At 36.1% G+C, this 15,983-nt stretch overlaps 1 protein-coding gene across 2 annotated transcripts; it reads right to left on the bottom strand.

Annotated features, from left to right (window-relative positions):
- Nucleotides 1-1,567: 1,567 nt before the first annotated feature.
- On the bottom strand, nt 1,568-15,715 carry LOC147847075 (B-cell receptor CD22-like). 2 transcript variants are annotated; one of them, XM_087237989.1, is made up of 11 exons: nt 15,410-15,715; nt 15,236-15,305; nt 14,251-14,604; nt 13,913-14,152; nt 11,469-11,720; nt 11,117-11,371; nt 10,194-10,433; nt 10,026-10,119; nt 6,190-6,235; nt 5,727-5,974; nt 1,568-3,296 (listed from the first exon to the last, which is right to left on the bottom strand). In XM_087237989.1, the coding sequence occupies exons 1-11, from the start codon at nt 15,602-15,604 to the stop codon at nt 3,242-3,244; spliced, it is 2,049 nt and encodes a 682-aa protein (XP_087094115.1). In that variant the 5' UTR covers nt 15,605-15,715; the 3' UTR covers nt 1,568-3,241. The 2 variants fall into 2 exon arrangements, with proteins under 2 accessions (XP_087094115.1, XP_087094116.1); XM_087237990.1 differs by having other exon boundaries at nt 15,236-15,301; nt 15,410-15,713.
- Between the last annotated feature and the right edge of the window lie 268 nt (nt 15,716-15,983).

Below are 15,983 nucleotides of genomic sequence, written 5' to 3'. Positions count from 1 at the left end.
TTAATGCAAAGACTTATATGCACATCCTGTGGTACGATTCGTGTGAATGAAGCGGCGTGATTGAGTGTTTTGTGTGGCTTCCAGAGGTCAGACATCATTGCCCAAACACTTCGATAATACTAGTCAGGACTCAACTTGAGCTGAGAGATGATGCTGAGATTATTGAAAAGCTAAAAGAGAAGTAACAACCCCCCCCCCCCCCCCCCGTCACCTTCCATCAAGGCAAAGCTAAAGCTGCAGAAATAGGAGCTGTGAGATATGTGGAGTGCTCAGCAGAAACACTGACGGGGGTTAACACAAGCCATTCTTGCAGTTCTGAACCCGCAAGAGCTGAAAATGAGGAAGAAATGCTCCTGAAATCTCCTGAACTGACTGACTGAGCTGGAGAAGATAATGTAGACACACTAATGCATGTGATTATGAGAAAGAAGATCAGACAAATCTATATCTGGATCAGTTTACTGGTTTAATTTAGGATTTAATGACATAAATGTTTTCACAACATTGGTTTAAGCTGATGTATATTACTTGGTGGCAAGGGAGTAGAATTGGTATGGATGGAGGGGACGTGTACCCACAAATATGTACCAATTACTGAAATGTACCTACCAATAATAAGGAGATGTTAATGTTTAAACATAATAATAATAATTATGTTTATTATAATTAATAATTAAACAACTTCAAAATTTAATAATGCTCCATCAACCCTTAGTAACCTAAGTCAAAGTCAAGTTCACTACGAGTTCACGTAATACTAATAGTGCAGTGAATTGAGTAAATTTCAGTAAATCAATATTTAGATTTTGACCTCCATGATTAAGAAAAACAATAACCAGGTAAAACAGTTAAATTACGTCACACACATCTCTACATTTCTCTACATTCATATCTCCTCAACGCCCGACTGCAGTAATATCATGTAAATTGAGTTTTGCAGTATGTGACAGGACTGTTATTTGTATTATTATGTGTTTATCTTATACTATTATGTACTTTATTCATGTTTATAAAAGCACAGAACATAATTTGTGCTGTTCAATGCGTGCACTGTAGCGATGTATGTCCCTAGAGTGGGTAACACTTAAAGGATGTTCTTCTCTGGCTCTCGACGAAGGCAGTCGCTCTTTTTCCCTCTCTGTCCCATATCTCTCCTTGCTAGCTCCTCTTGTCTTCGTCTTATTCTATCTCTGAGGCTCCGTGTGTCCTGCTATCCAAACGAATAAGGAATAATGGATTTGATCAGCTGTCTCTGAATGCGATTGGCACCATCTTCTCAACGAAAAGAATTCAATTTCACTATACGAAAGTGTAAGTGACAAATAAAGGCCTGATTTGATTTGATTTGATCAGTCCTCTTTTTTAAATAGCATGTGTATTACTGTAATATTAACTGTTTATTAATACTTATAAAATACATTTTCTGCATGATCTTATTCTACATTCCAATACAATGTGTAACTACTATTTACTAACTCTTTAAAATCAGCAAATTATGTCTATTTAGTTTGAAGCTGATAGTTATTGGTTTGTTAATATTGATATTTGAACATTAAAATCAATTATGACCATTCAAAAAAATATATAGATTTATTAAAAATTATTTTAATTGCAGCATAACCTTTTAATTACATACACAACCCTACAAATGTTATAGATTGCGTAGATCTGAAAATGAATGTCTGAATCTGGATTTAATTCTTGATTACACATGTCCCATGCACTTACTATAGTAATTAAAATCAATTATGCATATTAACATGTAAGTCTACAGCAGTAAGTTTCTCCACCATGGACCACCAGCATTGCATGTTTTGGATGACTCTTTTGTCTGTCACACCCATTACAGGTCTTTCAGCCTCTGCTAATGAGCTGATGATCCAGCCTGATCTCTCGAGGAAACGTTAGTATTTTACGTTTTGTAAGTTTATTGGCTAAAATGTACGATTTGCACCCAACCCCACCCCTAAACCCAACCGTCATTTTGTGATGACGGTACAGATTCATACGAATTAGCCACTAAATCAAAAAGTTACGAATTGCTGTGAGATTGTGTTGGATAATATAAATCAGGTGTGTTTGGTTAAGGAGACCAGGAAAATGTGCACAGCTGGTGCTCCTCCAGGAACGTGGTTGAGAAACACTGCTCTAAACCTAACCTACATTGTAACCCCAATCATATAGCAAGTACATGAATTTAATTAATATGACTCAGTAGTTAAATTAACAGATACACAGTATCTATGTCACCTTAAAAAAGTGTAACCCAACATTTTAGTCTTTATCAGTTTTTGTTTATTTAAAATGCAGTGCTTATGAAAAAATAAAGTTTATGACAGCATAAACAAGTCTAATTCTTTAGTCTATTTGTGTATAGCAAGCAATGTAAAGTTTTATTGTTAACTATTGCTAATTTGTCAACATTAAGGCTAATTGCTGTTTTTCACAGTCTGTTTGGCGCCTCCTGCTGGACGGCTTTGTTTATGTCATGTGATTCACTAAAAAAACGAGGCATTTACTGACGACTCTGGGATAAAAAAATAGGTATTTTTTAATATTAATATTTAAAGTAATTTTTTTGCAGAATTTAACAGAACATGCAAACAACAGCAAAAAATATAATAAAAACAAAAAAAGGATACAAAAATATCTACATTTGAATGTGTTTTAGACGGCACACAAACTGAAATACATTTTAATTTGAGACAGAAGAAACGTCTTTTTTTTCTTTTCGCTTACTGTATGATCAGAAACAAAATTGATTATGAAGAGCAATTCCTTCATCAACCGCTAGAGGTCAGCAAAAAACAGCAAATAAAGCCTTTAAATCTGCATGGTGGTAAATATTTGAACCCTTAAGTAGTTAAAATATAAAGAGGAATTTATGAAGACTCACAAATACAAAAAAAGCCCCTAGTTTTACATCATAAATAATAAACGACTTTTTAGCTGCATAAAGATTAATTAGCGTAAGCTAATTAAAGCATAGGTTAATCAATGTGATTTTATTTCTCTCTCATACTTAAATTTGCTTTGATTTTTAAGCTACATCTCAAAAGCACTGAAAAGCAAACAAACGACAGACGACATTTAACATATTACACTCAAACAAGCATAACAATACCACAAATTCAAAAAGCACCATTAAACTGATCTGGAACACAGTGAAATCTATCAAAAGCCTGAATGTGTGGCTGAAACACAACTATTATTCAATAATCTCCCATGGACAGTCTTTTACTCATTTGAGCGTACTGTAAATCACAGACTCCTCCACAGTTTCCACATTCTCTTGCCTAAAATAAACAGAAACAACACAACAGTGTTAGAGATTATATAATCAGTGCTGGATTAGCTGATAGTGGTGATGTTAGGGGGTGTTTATAAGGCAATAACAGTTGCAAAGTATGCAAAGTACTCAATTATTAAAGTTTAAATACAGTCAGTTGTAAGGATGCACCGCATATTCGGACACCAAAATGTTTTGGCTGAAAATGTCTATTCCATCTATTCTGATGCAGCACGTACCTCACTGACTGCTGTTGCACAGATCAATCCACAGATCTATCTATCTATCTATCTATCTATCTATCTATCTATCTATCTGTCTGTCTGTCTGTCTGTCTGTCTGTCTGTCTGTCTGTCTGTCTGTCTGTCTGTCTGTCTGTCTGTCTGTCTGTCTGTCTGTCTGTCTGTCTGTCTGTCTGTCTGTCTGTCTGTCTGTCTGTCTGTCTGTCTGTCTGTCTGTCTGTCTGTCTGTCTGTCTGTCTGTCTGTATGTCTGTCTGTCTGTCTGTCTGTCTGTCTGTCTGTCTGTCTGTCTGTCTGTATGTCTGTCTGTCTGTCTGTCTGTATGTCTGTCTGTCTGTCCATTTATCCGTGGGGGTTACGTTCTAAAAACAGAAATCCCAGAACTAGTCCACTTAATTGTTTACAGTTATTATAGATGTTTTGAAGCTGTAAACCCCCTCGCTACACACTTTATACACTTTTCTCAGACAGACATTAACATTTTTACACCTTTCTCTCTTGTTTAAACACTCAAAATTCAACCCTTCATAGAAAAATAAGTCCAGTTTTATAGAATAAAACCAAAGTACAAAACCATTTGATCCTTATTTATTTCATAATGGCACCCTGCAACCACGTTCCTTTAGCATGTCCAGAAGTTTAACTTTTTGTGAGATAGTTAGCATCTGCCTTTTTGAGTTCTACCGCAGGTGCCTTCGATGGTGGAGAACACTTGTAAACATACAGTCCAGCACTTCAGAGTCACACTGCTAGCGATCAAAGATTTATCAATTTGCTGAACGCATTCTGTTCTGTACAGGAGAGACAGAGGAGATTGATTGACAGTGTTCTAAAACCAATTAGCACGCAGAACACAATGCACTAATTAGGCTCCAGAACACAAAGACTAGAAAAAAAGCCTGGCAAATTACACAGTGAAAAATCCAGGAAACATCGAGGCTGCGAGAAGTGAACCGTGCTATAGCAAGAGATGACTGTAAATGCACTTTTTATTTTGACTTTTCATCTGCACCAAGCCCCGCGGCAACTTCCTCACTGCTGTTTCCCTAACCTACAACTCATTATTTTTGCTAATTATATGAATGATGAACTGTTTGCTTCTGATGCTCTACGAGGAGACAATCGCCTGTGACGTCATTTTGTTTTTGATCGCCTTTATAGTTATAATAATATTCATACAATACAGTTTTAATGATATTTATTCATGATCAAACTCGTGTGCATCTTAAAAAACTGATAGTAAATTGTTTTAAATCTGGTTTTGTGATTTTGTCGATTTGTTTAATCATTTATATCTAATAGTTTATAGTGACTGTATAAAATCAGTGGACATCATTGATGCATTTATTGGATAAAATGAAATTTCTACTTTTTACTGTAGTAAGTCCACATTCCCAGAAGTGATAACCCATTGTTGCAATGTGCTAAATAAATAATTTCATTAATTGTAATTGATTTATTCTTTAAAACTTTAATATTAATGTATGAAATTGCTATGATTTTATTTTAGTAAGGTTAGTACACAGTCATAGTTAGATAAAGTTACTATGACCATTTATGTGAAGCTGCTTTGACACAATCCACATTGTAAAAGCGCTATACAAATAAAGCTGAATTGAATTGAATCATAGCCATAAATGTCATTGTACTAATAATTTACATAGTTTATTTTGGTTTTCAGCCTTGCATGTTTACCTCTTTTTCGGTTTTCGGTTTTGGCTAAGGTTTCCTGCTATATTGTAACACTGGTTTTATGTTGAGCAAGCAAGCTTGACAACCAACATTTCTTGCATTACAGATATTGCACAAACGGCCCTACAAAAACCTCAAAACTGAGTTAGTCATTTTGTCAAAGTCATTTTCTCTGTTCAAAACACGACATTTTGCATGCAGAATAGTTAATGTGTGAGCAACAAGTCATTTTGCATGCTCAAAACAAGATATTTTGCATGCAGAATTATGTCGCAAGTATAACAGCATGTGTTTAGTGCAGTGGTTATGTTCAGTGTGTGTTCAGTGCAGTGGTTATGTTCAGTGTGTGTTCAGTGCAGTGGTTATGTGCAGTGTGTGTTCAGTGCAGTGGTTATGTGCAGTGTGTGTTTAGTGCAGTGGTTATGTGCAGTGTGTGTTTAGTGCAGTGGTTATGTGCAGTGTGTGTTTAGTGCAGTTGTTGGTGGTCCAGCAGTTTCTCCTCACCTGTGGTCTTGATCAGGCTGCTGAACTGGTGTGTTGTCACACTGACGCTGCTCCTCCTCTTCCTCTTTCTTCTTCGGTGTGTTTTTGTGATATTGGACAGTGGCGTACTGGATCTCCTCAGCATCTCTGCATTCAGCACTTATTCTGGGATTCACAGTTTCATACGGAGCTTCATCGACTGGTCCAGGGTCACAAACTGGATTGTCGTGAGCTTGATCTTTCTGTGGCACATCAGAATACAGATCATTCTGAAACACAAGACAATAAAGCATTCATTAGCATCTGAAACAGTCTGATCAACATTTCAGAAATATTTTATTATTCACACTGAATTATAAGCAGAATGATGGGATGTATAATACTAATGATTTATAAAGTTGAGTTATGAAATATTAAATATATCAGAGATTTTAATCATGCAAAGAAAAACAAGTTTGACTGATTTTAAGGTTGTTTGATTTACCTGCGTCACTGTGAGACCTTCAGATTTCACACTCCTTCGATTCTTTCTGTTATAATGACACACATTAAAAGCAAATGAATCACAATAATACAAAAATGAAAATCCTGATGAATGACAAGACTTTGATCTCTGCTCTGTTGACTTGTTATGTTGAAAATTCAACTCTACAGTTACTAAACTTACTAAAGTTTCAGGGGTTTGAAGAAATATATTGTATAATAAATAATATATAGACAATTAAGTGTGTAAAATAACAGAAAAAAGAACTAGCAGTTAATTACCGGGCTTCTGTATTGTTATTTACAAACCCGATAAAATTAATGAATTCATTCATTTTTCTTCAGCTTAGTCTCTTATTTATCTTATTTATGAACTGCTAACTTATTCAGCATATGTTTTACACAGTGGAAGCTTTCCAGCTGCAACCAAGTACTGGGAAACACCCATACACACTGTCAATCACACATACACACACACACACACACACACACACACACACACACACACACACACACACTCATACACTACAGCCAAATTAGTTAATCAATTGCCATTGAGCGCATGTTTTTGGAGTGTTGGGGAAACCTACTGTACAGTACCTTCCATTCAAAATGCACTATATGCCACCCATCAGATTTTACTACCAGTGTAAGTTTCAATGTGGAGTAGTGTGATATGAAGCTATGAAACTAATCCTAATATATAATCCCTAACCCCAACCTCACCATTCTAATACAGTGTTGGCAGCATAATCTGATGGCGTGATTAAAATGTCTGGACACCGGGACTCAACAACCTTCTTGCTCACCACTAAGCCACTGTTGTAAAATGTGCGAGACCTTTAAGGGGCGGGGCTGTAGTTTGTGTGTGTGTGTGTGTGTGAGAAGCGGAGGGGGAGAGAGACAGAGAGAGGAGCGGTTTTGCAGTGAGACAGTTTTTCACTGATGTTCCCTCTTTAGTGACTGATTTAGTTGTACCACACGGATATTAATAAATAATTGGATATTAATAAATTAATAGTTACATGTGTCCTCGTTCATTCACCGACTGCAATGAAAAGAGAAGGGAGTTCACCCCAAAACTATTATTCATCAGCCCTGGAGTAATAAGTGAATCTCCCCTGCTATCTCCAACACAACAAAGGGACAGAGCAGGAAAGGTTAACACCACCAACCTGACAATATTTCACAATGAACTATTAAAAATGTCAATAAAAGTCACTTTTTTAAACTTTTCAACACTAAAAGTTGTTGGAGGAGGGTTCCACAATGCAATTTAAAAGCATAAATTAAGAATAGTAAAAAAAAGAGCACAAAATATGGAAATTTGCTATTTTACGGATGTTTTTGTTTGCTTTTCAATAAACTATGCATTGGGTTTAGGGAAGCTGATATACAGTATGGTGAAGATTGTTCCTCGCCACTGTCGGTATAGTGACATTTCAGCAGTGACATTTACATTATTACACTGAACTGAATTTAAATGTCAAACTCTACTGAAGCGGTTTCAATTTACTAGAATGTCATCTATGTTAAGCAGTATGAAGCGCTATAGACCCTTTACATTTAGACACTTAGGTACACTTAGAGCGCAGTGATGGGTAACAACAAATAATTCTTTTACAATCCTATTTGCTGAAATAATAACAGAAAAAGTCCACTATGGTGTCATCAAGACTTTCAGAAGAAGGAAAACAATAGTGTGCGAATGATAACGGCAGCCAGAAGGAGAGAATAACATCAAATTCACTCTCAGCCCCATAGATGCTGCATACCAAACACCTCGCACACGCACTAATTAGACTTTTTGTAATTCGATGCAAAGGTGATATAACACATACATAAATGTATATCAATGTTTGCACGATTTTTTTTAAACAAATGTTACAACTTTCAAGGAATTAAGATTATGATGTTATGCCGTTAACCCTAATTTCTACTTTTGGCAGCTCAGCTGACTGCACGCGCACCACACGAAACGTATTAGGTTTTTATGAAATTTCCAGAACTACATCATATCATTGATATCATACAAGATTTTTAAACTAATTATTTTTATGAATTTTTATGATTATAAAAATTTTCATTCATTCATTGGCATTCGGCTTAGTCCCTTTATTTAATCCAGGGTCGCCACAGCGGAATGAACCGCCAACTTGGCGGACAATGTATTTACGCAGCGGATGCCCTTCCATCTGCAACCCATCTCTGGGAAACATCCATACACACTCATACACTACGTGCAATTTAGACTAGCCAATTCACCTGTACCGCATGTGTTTGGACTGTGGGGGAAACCGGAGCACCCGGAGGAAACCCACGCAAACACAGGGAGAACATGCAAACTCCACACAGAAACGCCAACTGAGCCAGTCAGGGCTGGAACCAGTGACCTTCTTGCTGTGAGGCGACATCACTAGCTACTGCGTCGCCCTTATAAAGATTTTTATGACCAATAAAAATGTTTTAAATCAAACTTTGATGCATCACCTGCTTTTATTCATATCTCTTATTAAAGTTTATTAAAATATTAATAACAACAGAACATAAGTTGCTCTACAAATATATATATATATATATATAGATGTATATTTTTATTGAAAGAATAAACCATGATGACCAAGTCCAGAAAAACAGTGCATTAGTATGTTATTTTTATTTTTTATTTATCAAATAAATAATTTGTTTCTTATATACAGTTTTGTAACTATTGAATTATTTTAAATTAGAAGTGAATATCCACATTAAAAACATTTCCATTATTAAATAATATATTTTGGCTTTAACAAACTTATCCCTCAGGTTTTTCCAAACTTTTACAAAAAAAAAAAAAAAAAAAAAAAAACTTTCCTCTTTTCCCACTGCTGTTGCAATTTCTAGCTAAAAATTATTGGTCATCTGGTTATCACTATGATCACATGGACGGACCATGAAGATGTGTGTACAGTCGTGCCTGTTTCAGACAAAATCTCCTCAAAATGATTCATTATTCAACTTTGCGAAATGTTTGCTCAAGAATTTTGTGCGCCCCACCAGTCGAAGTCATTTCATGCACACCCAAAGTGAACCTCTGCAAACACCGATATGGCGTCACATTCATCGCACACACTTAAGCGAACTAGCTCATATAAACCAGGCTTTAAACGTGTCAGTCTTGTAAAAAGTGTCCATAGAAATGAAGATGCAAGACAAGCAGGACTAGCTGACCTAAATCTCTACCATAGATAAGAGTGAGAAGAATAAACACATCGACCTCTGATTTATGAGAATGCAATGAAATGTGTATTTATATACACATTTATACACACATATACACATTTATTGTGCATGGCCATAAACCCAAAGCGCTTCACAATCATGAGGGGGATCTCTCCACACCACCACCAGTGTGCAGCATCCACTTGCATGATGCGACAGCAGCCACAGGACAACGGCGCCAGTGCGCTCCACACACCAGCTATTGGTGGAGTGGAGAGACAGTGATAGAGCCAATTCAGTGGATGGTGATGATTGGAGGCCATGATGGGTAAAGGCCGATGGAGGGAATTTGGACGGGACACCGGGGTTTACATTCCTAGAAGGAAATGTTTTATGCGAAGCATAGCCCAGGAACATGTTTGAGATTGTCAAAAATGTACACTGCACCCACTAGTGCATTTGTGACATCAAAAACCTTAAGCAGATGTAACCCTGGGCATGTATTTCACAGTTCCCAAAGATGTAGCCCTGGGCACATATCTCCAATGAGCCTAGGTTGCATGAATAAGCAAATTTGACTATATCAGATATTCGTTTTTATTTTAAGAAATAAAATAGAATTTCTTAAACTGAACTCACATTACAAACAGGATGACGGCAATGATGATGAAGATGAATAATACTCCAAAGGATGTCGCTGTGATGATGATGTTTCTCTCAGCATGTTCATGAACTGAAAGATGAAGCAGATCATGATTAACTCTCCAGACTGATGAAGTTACAGGAGTGTGATGATAAAAGCTTCACCAGTGACAGTGACGGCGTCTGATCTCTGAGCTCCATGTGGATTGTGAGCCTCACAGTAGAAGCGTCCACTCTGTACTGCACTGAAACTCTGTCCAGATCCAACAGCTGAGCTTTGATTCTCCTTAAACCAGCTGAAGTTCAGAGCAGGAGGGTTTGAGTCACTGATGCACATCAGACTCACTGAATCAGACCAAAGCTGACCAGAATCAGAGACGGACACTGAGACGTTCCTGGGAGGATCTGAAACAGAAAACACTGATATCATGAATGCGTACAACAAATATGGCATCACAGTTTACTTAAGAGGATTTAAATAGGACCCTTTTTACAAGATGTGAAATACGTTTCTGATGTCCCTAAAGTTTAGTTGTAGATGTGTTTGAAAGCAACTCGTAATATTTTATTGATATTTTGGCAAAGTGAATGACGTGACTTGAAGAAGAGGTTCCTTCATCTTGCTGGAGGAGACTTAAAGGTCCGAGTAAAATGATTTGATCTTCCCATCACTAAGAAAGCTTCTGTCAGTCTATGTCGCTCCTGTCATTGACCATCTGTGCTTCATCTAAAACTCTAAATCTATAATCCTCTTAGTCTATGCTGACATTATCTTCAGCAGCTCAAACACTCTAATGGCTAAAGGACAGACGGCTGCTTCTCACTCAGGGCTGCTGTTTATGCTAATGAGGGAGAGATGGGCACTAGTGGGCGGGGCTTTCCCCCTCTGATGACACGTACAAAGGGAGAATGTCAATCAAAGTGTTTCTGCAGACTGACTTTATCAAGTCTGATTATGACAAACACAAATAATTCATTAGTAATTTTAGACGCTGGCTATATTTTTACACTTTTGACAAACAACTGTCTGACCTTTTTCAAAAAAGGTCCCCCTTAATATATCAGTTGCTGAACCATTATTTACTCACACTGAACATCTAAAGTCACAGGATCAGAGTATTTCTCTCCATGTAGATTCTTGTATCTACACTTGTATTCTCCACTGTCATCAGAGCTGATCTTGGAGACGTTGAAGATTCTTCCAGATCGAACAACCATTTTCCCTTTATACCAGTTGATTTCTGCAGGAGGGTTTGAGTCACTGCTGCAGCTCAGAGTCACTGAATCTCCAGACATAATCACAGCAGATCTGTTCATAGACACTGAGATGTTCCTGGGTGGGTCTGACACAGAAAAACACAAACTGTTATCAGTCAAAATAGTTTTGACATCACAGATTATATTTTAGTGGTTTAATGTCAGGTAGTTTTGCTAACTCACACTGAACATTTAAAGTCACAGGATCAGAGTATTTCACTCCATGCTCATTTCTGGCTCTACACTTGTATTCTCCACTGTCATCAGAGCTGATCTTGGAGATGTTGAAGATTCTTCCAGAATTCAGAGATGTTTTTCCTTTATACCAGTTGATTTCTGCAGGAGGGTTTGCGTTGCTGCTGCAGTTCAGGATCACTGAATCTCCCTCCATTATTACAGCAGATCTATTGGAGATCACAGGAGTATCTGGAGCATCTGCAGGAGAAACATGTAAAAAGGTAGCACATTGCTTAAAGGGGTGTTAATAAGATTACCTGACATCATCCAGTTAATATTCAATTATCCATGTGAGCAAAAATACATACAATTTGTAGTTTAGTATGACACAATAACTTTCCATACTTGTTGTGGGCTGCAGGCTTTACACGTTCATGTGTCGAGAGTATTTAGCAATTTATATAGTTTTACAGTTAGAGTGGATTTTTTTTACTATAGTCGCTTGTTTAGGTTTTTTTAATTATGCAGTGTTTCAATTAAGGCATATCAGCTGCCCAAACATGTGCATGACTCTCATAAATTACAAGTCTTTAAAAATAAAACAACAAAAACCGTTTGCCATGTTTATCACCATGCTAAAATTGCACTGAAGCTAAAATGGTACGTTAAAATAGTGCGGGTTTGTATCTAAAAAGTTCTTTGAATCTCTTGAGGAAGACTACCACATGACAATTTAGTTTGGAGCTTAGATTTATATATATATATATAAATCATATATATATATATATATATATATATATATATATATATATATATATATATAAATATATATATATATATATATATATATATATATATATATATATATATATGTATATATATATATATATATATTTAGTCAGAATTATTAGATCCCTTTGATTTTTTTTTTTTTTTTTTAACATTTCCCAAATGACGTTTTACAGAGCAAGGTTATTTTCACAGTGTGTCTGATAATGTTTTTTTTCTTCTGGGAAAAGTCTTTGTTTTATTTCAGCTAGAATAAAAGCTGTTTTTAATTTTTAAACAACATTTTAGGGTCAATATTATTAGCCCCTTTAAGATATTGTTTTTCTCTAGAGTCTACAGAACAAACCATTGTTGTACAATAACTTGCCTAATTACCCTAACCTGCCTAGTTACCCTAATTACCCTAGTTAAGCCTTTAAATGTCACTTTAAGCTGTATAGAAGAGTCTTGAAGAATATCTAGTCTAATATTATTTACTGTCATCATGGCAAAGATAAAATAAATCAGTTATTAGAGATGAGTTATTAAACTATTATGATTAGAAATGCGTTAAAACAATCTGCTCTCTGTTAAACAGAAATCGGGGAAAAAATTAACAGGGGTGTTAATAATTCAGGGGGGTTAATAATTCAGACTTTAACTGTATATCTATATATAGTAAACTATTTTACTATTTTGTAAACAACTACTACTGTAATCAAATATCAGCATTTGGTACATATCAGTATTACCTTTATTTGAATAGACCCAATCTAATCCTGTTCAGGTTTGAGCTACCAGAACTTAAACACACACAGATCAATGACAAAGACAGATGAACACAATAATGAGGAACTAATGCGGGAAACAGAAAAAAAGGAACTAAATGAAAAAAAAAATTGGAGGATACGGTGAAGTAAACACGGCGTACACAGAAATCACATTCAAACCATCTTTTCTGCTGTCTTTACAGTGAACACACACAATCAAGTCAAACCTGTGTTCGGGATTTCTTTTTCTATTTTGACCTGAAACCCCTGATCATGTGCTTTCATATTTGGCTGACTCCATTATGTCCACATATGTTACACTAATTTTGTCCATGTATATATTTACCTACAGTAGATATAAGCAGTGGAAGCAAGTTGTCAAATTAATTTGGTTCACTTTATTTTAAGGTACAATTCTCACTATTAACAAACCATTAACTTAGATATTTGAATATAGATTTAACACACACAACATTTCTAATTAGCTCCTTAATAATAGTTAGAAAGGTTGTAGTTGGGTTTAGGTATTGCTAGAGATGTACAATATGATCATTCTACATAAGTACTAATAAACAGCCAATATCCTAATAAAGGAAGGTAATAAGATACTGAGAAATGGTAAATAAAATAAAGTGTTATCTGTATTTTAAATTCAGACAGACAGAGAGAGAGAGAGAGAGAGAGAGAGAGAGAGAGCATTAAACTAAACTAAACTAAACTAAAAAGCATTGCTTAAGACTAAAATCACACAACAGCTTTCATATCATAGTGTGGCACGATTGCATAATTAAGTATTTTATGATTTTGATTAATATTTAATTTGTGCATTGACTACATTTACATGTATTGCATGTCTGAATGCTTTAAAAAGGTGAAAAATTAAAAGGTTGAAATAAAAAGATGAAAACTTACATGTGATATTGAGATAAACAGCAGGAGAGATGTACGTTTGTCCCTGCACACCACAGCTGTAGCGTCCTGCTTCTCTTCTACTGACTGACCTGATGTTGAGTTCATCTCCAATATTAGTCAATGTGTGTGAGTTTCTGTACCAGATGAATGTTGGTGTGTCAGTCAGATTACAGCTGCTTCTACATGTCAGACGGACTGAATCTCCCTCTGTCACTCTCTCAGGAGACTCCAGCTGAAGATCTGAACACAACACACACATTATATCTAGTGCTGCTCTCATACACTGATTATTATTCTACATAATGACCACAAGAAGAGAGAAACACAAGGAGAGTCACCTGTGACAGAGAGACGCACTCCTGGAATACCAATAACTTTTCCAAAAGTTACATTAGTAGTGAATCTGAAATAATAATCATGTTCATCTTTCTCTGTCACATGACTCAGTCTGACGGTGCAGTTCTGCTGTTTATCTCCCAGATACTGAAGCCTCTGACTGTATTCAGAGTAATTAGACAGATCTGTAAAGTTTTCTCCATCATATTTTTCTTGGTCTTTGTTCCAAAACACTTTCATGATCTGAAATCCAGGAGTCGGGTATATAAAAGTGCAGCTGATTGTCATTGTTGAGTTCTGTAGTGCACAGTATTGTTTAGGACTGTAATTCACACCCCAATCAGCAGCAGAAACTCCTGAAACACAGAAATAATCATGATGAAAATGTAGTTTTATCAGTAAACAGGACTATAAGACACTAGGAACACGTGCTGTTAGTTGTACACAGGGACTCATTACAGATGATATTTTAAGCTGATGTTGTGAATATGAATAATGATCTCAGTGTGAATGACTTCAGTCTTGATGGAGGACAGAAATAAGCAGAGAGAGAAAATAAACCAGCCGAGAAAAAAACAACAATGGAAAACAATGGGGAAATAAAAAGAGCAGTACATTAATAATAATATACAAAGCATTTTCTACATTATATGATGAAGAATATAAATTATATCTGAAGCTTTTATCTTAAATGACAAACACTGGATGGTGCTGAATTATCCTCATTGAATGAACAAATTCACAATAGGAAACACCAGTTTTAGGGAATTTCCACTATTTGAGCCCAGAACACACCAACTCGACGTCAAAGAACTAGCAGAAATAAAAACTGTGTTGTCTCTGACTATCATTAACTTGCTGTCAAAAGCAGCTTTTAGTGTTTTGTTATCCAATCTACTGAGACAAACCTGCTGAATAATGTCTGAGTGTGTGGTGTGTGTAAATGCAGAGGAATAAAGCAGTGATGTGATTGTAAGATTGACTCACTGTGAATGATGAGCAGAAAGATCAGATGAAGAGCAGGAGCCATTCTGAGCCACATCAGCATCAAATCTATCTAGAATCCAGCATTAATCATCACTTCTACACTCATCAACAGTAAATGTACATCACCCTAAACAGCCAATATACACCAGTCAAATACCAGTGTGTGTGTCTTACCGTGTTGAAGAGCAGCAGATCAACAGTAACTGACTGTGTGAACAGATGCACTTTAGCTTTACTGGCTGTGTGTGTGAGTTGCAGAACTATCCGAGTTCCTACTTCAGCAAAACAACAAAAAGTCAACCACTGACTAAAGAAAAACAGCATGTCTTTTTTATCCTTTACATTAGTTTGAAGACAGCAAGATTCCATCTTCTTTCATACAATTATTGATGTTTTTGCAGACAAAAAAGGCTGATTTTCAGTTGATGAACATCAATGTTTATACAGTATCAGTGGCAGGAGATAGAGCCCTCTGCTGGTAGATTTTGCTCACACACATATGAGAGGTAATTTGGTCAGGACACCAGGGCTACACCTACTCTTTACCAGAAGTGTCATTGGATTTTAATAAAAATAGAGTCAGGACCTCATTTTAACAAATGCAAAACACTCGTGTGCAAAGACAGGATAGTGTCATGACTGTCTGTAACCACCAGAGGGAACTCTAAGAGCGAACTACAGTTGCTAAAGACTACAAGTTCATACATACCTCATGCACACACCTGGAACCCACTTATACTGATTGCAT

Source organism: Danio rerio, chromosome 1 (assembly GCF_052040795.2).
Source record: "Danio rerio strain M-AB ecotype USA chromosome 1, GRCz13ab, whole genome shotgun sequence".
In the NCBI taxonomy this organism is placed as follows: domain Eukaryota; kingdom Metazoa; phylum Chordata; class Actinopteri; order Cypriniformes; family Danionidae; genus Danio; species Danio rerio.
This window is presented reverse-complemented; position numbering and strand designations above follow the sequence as displayed.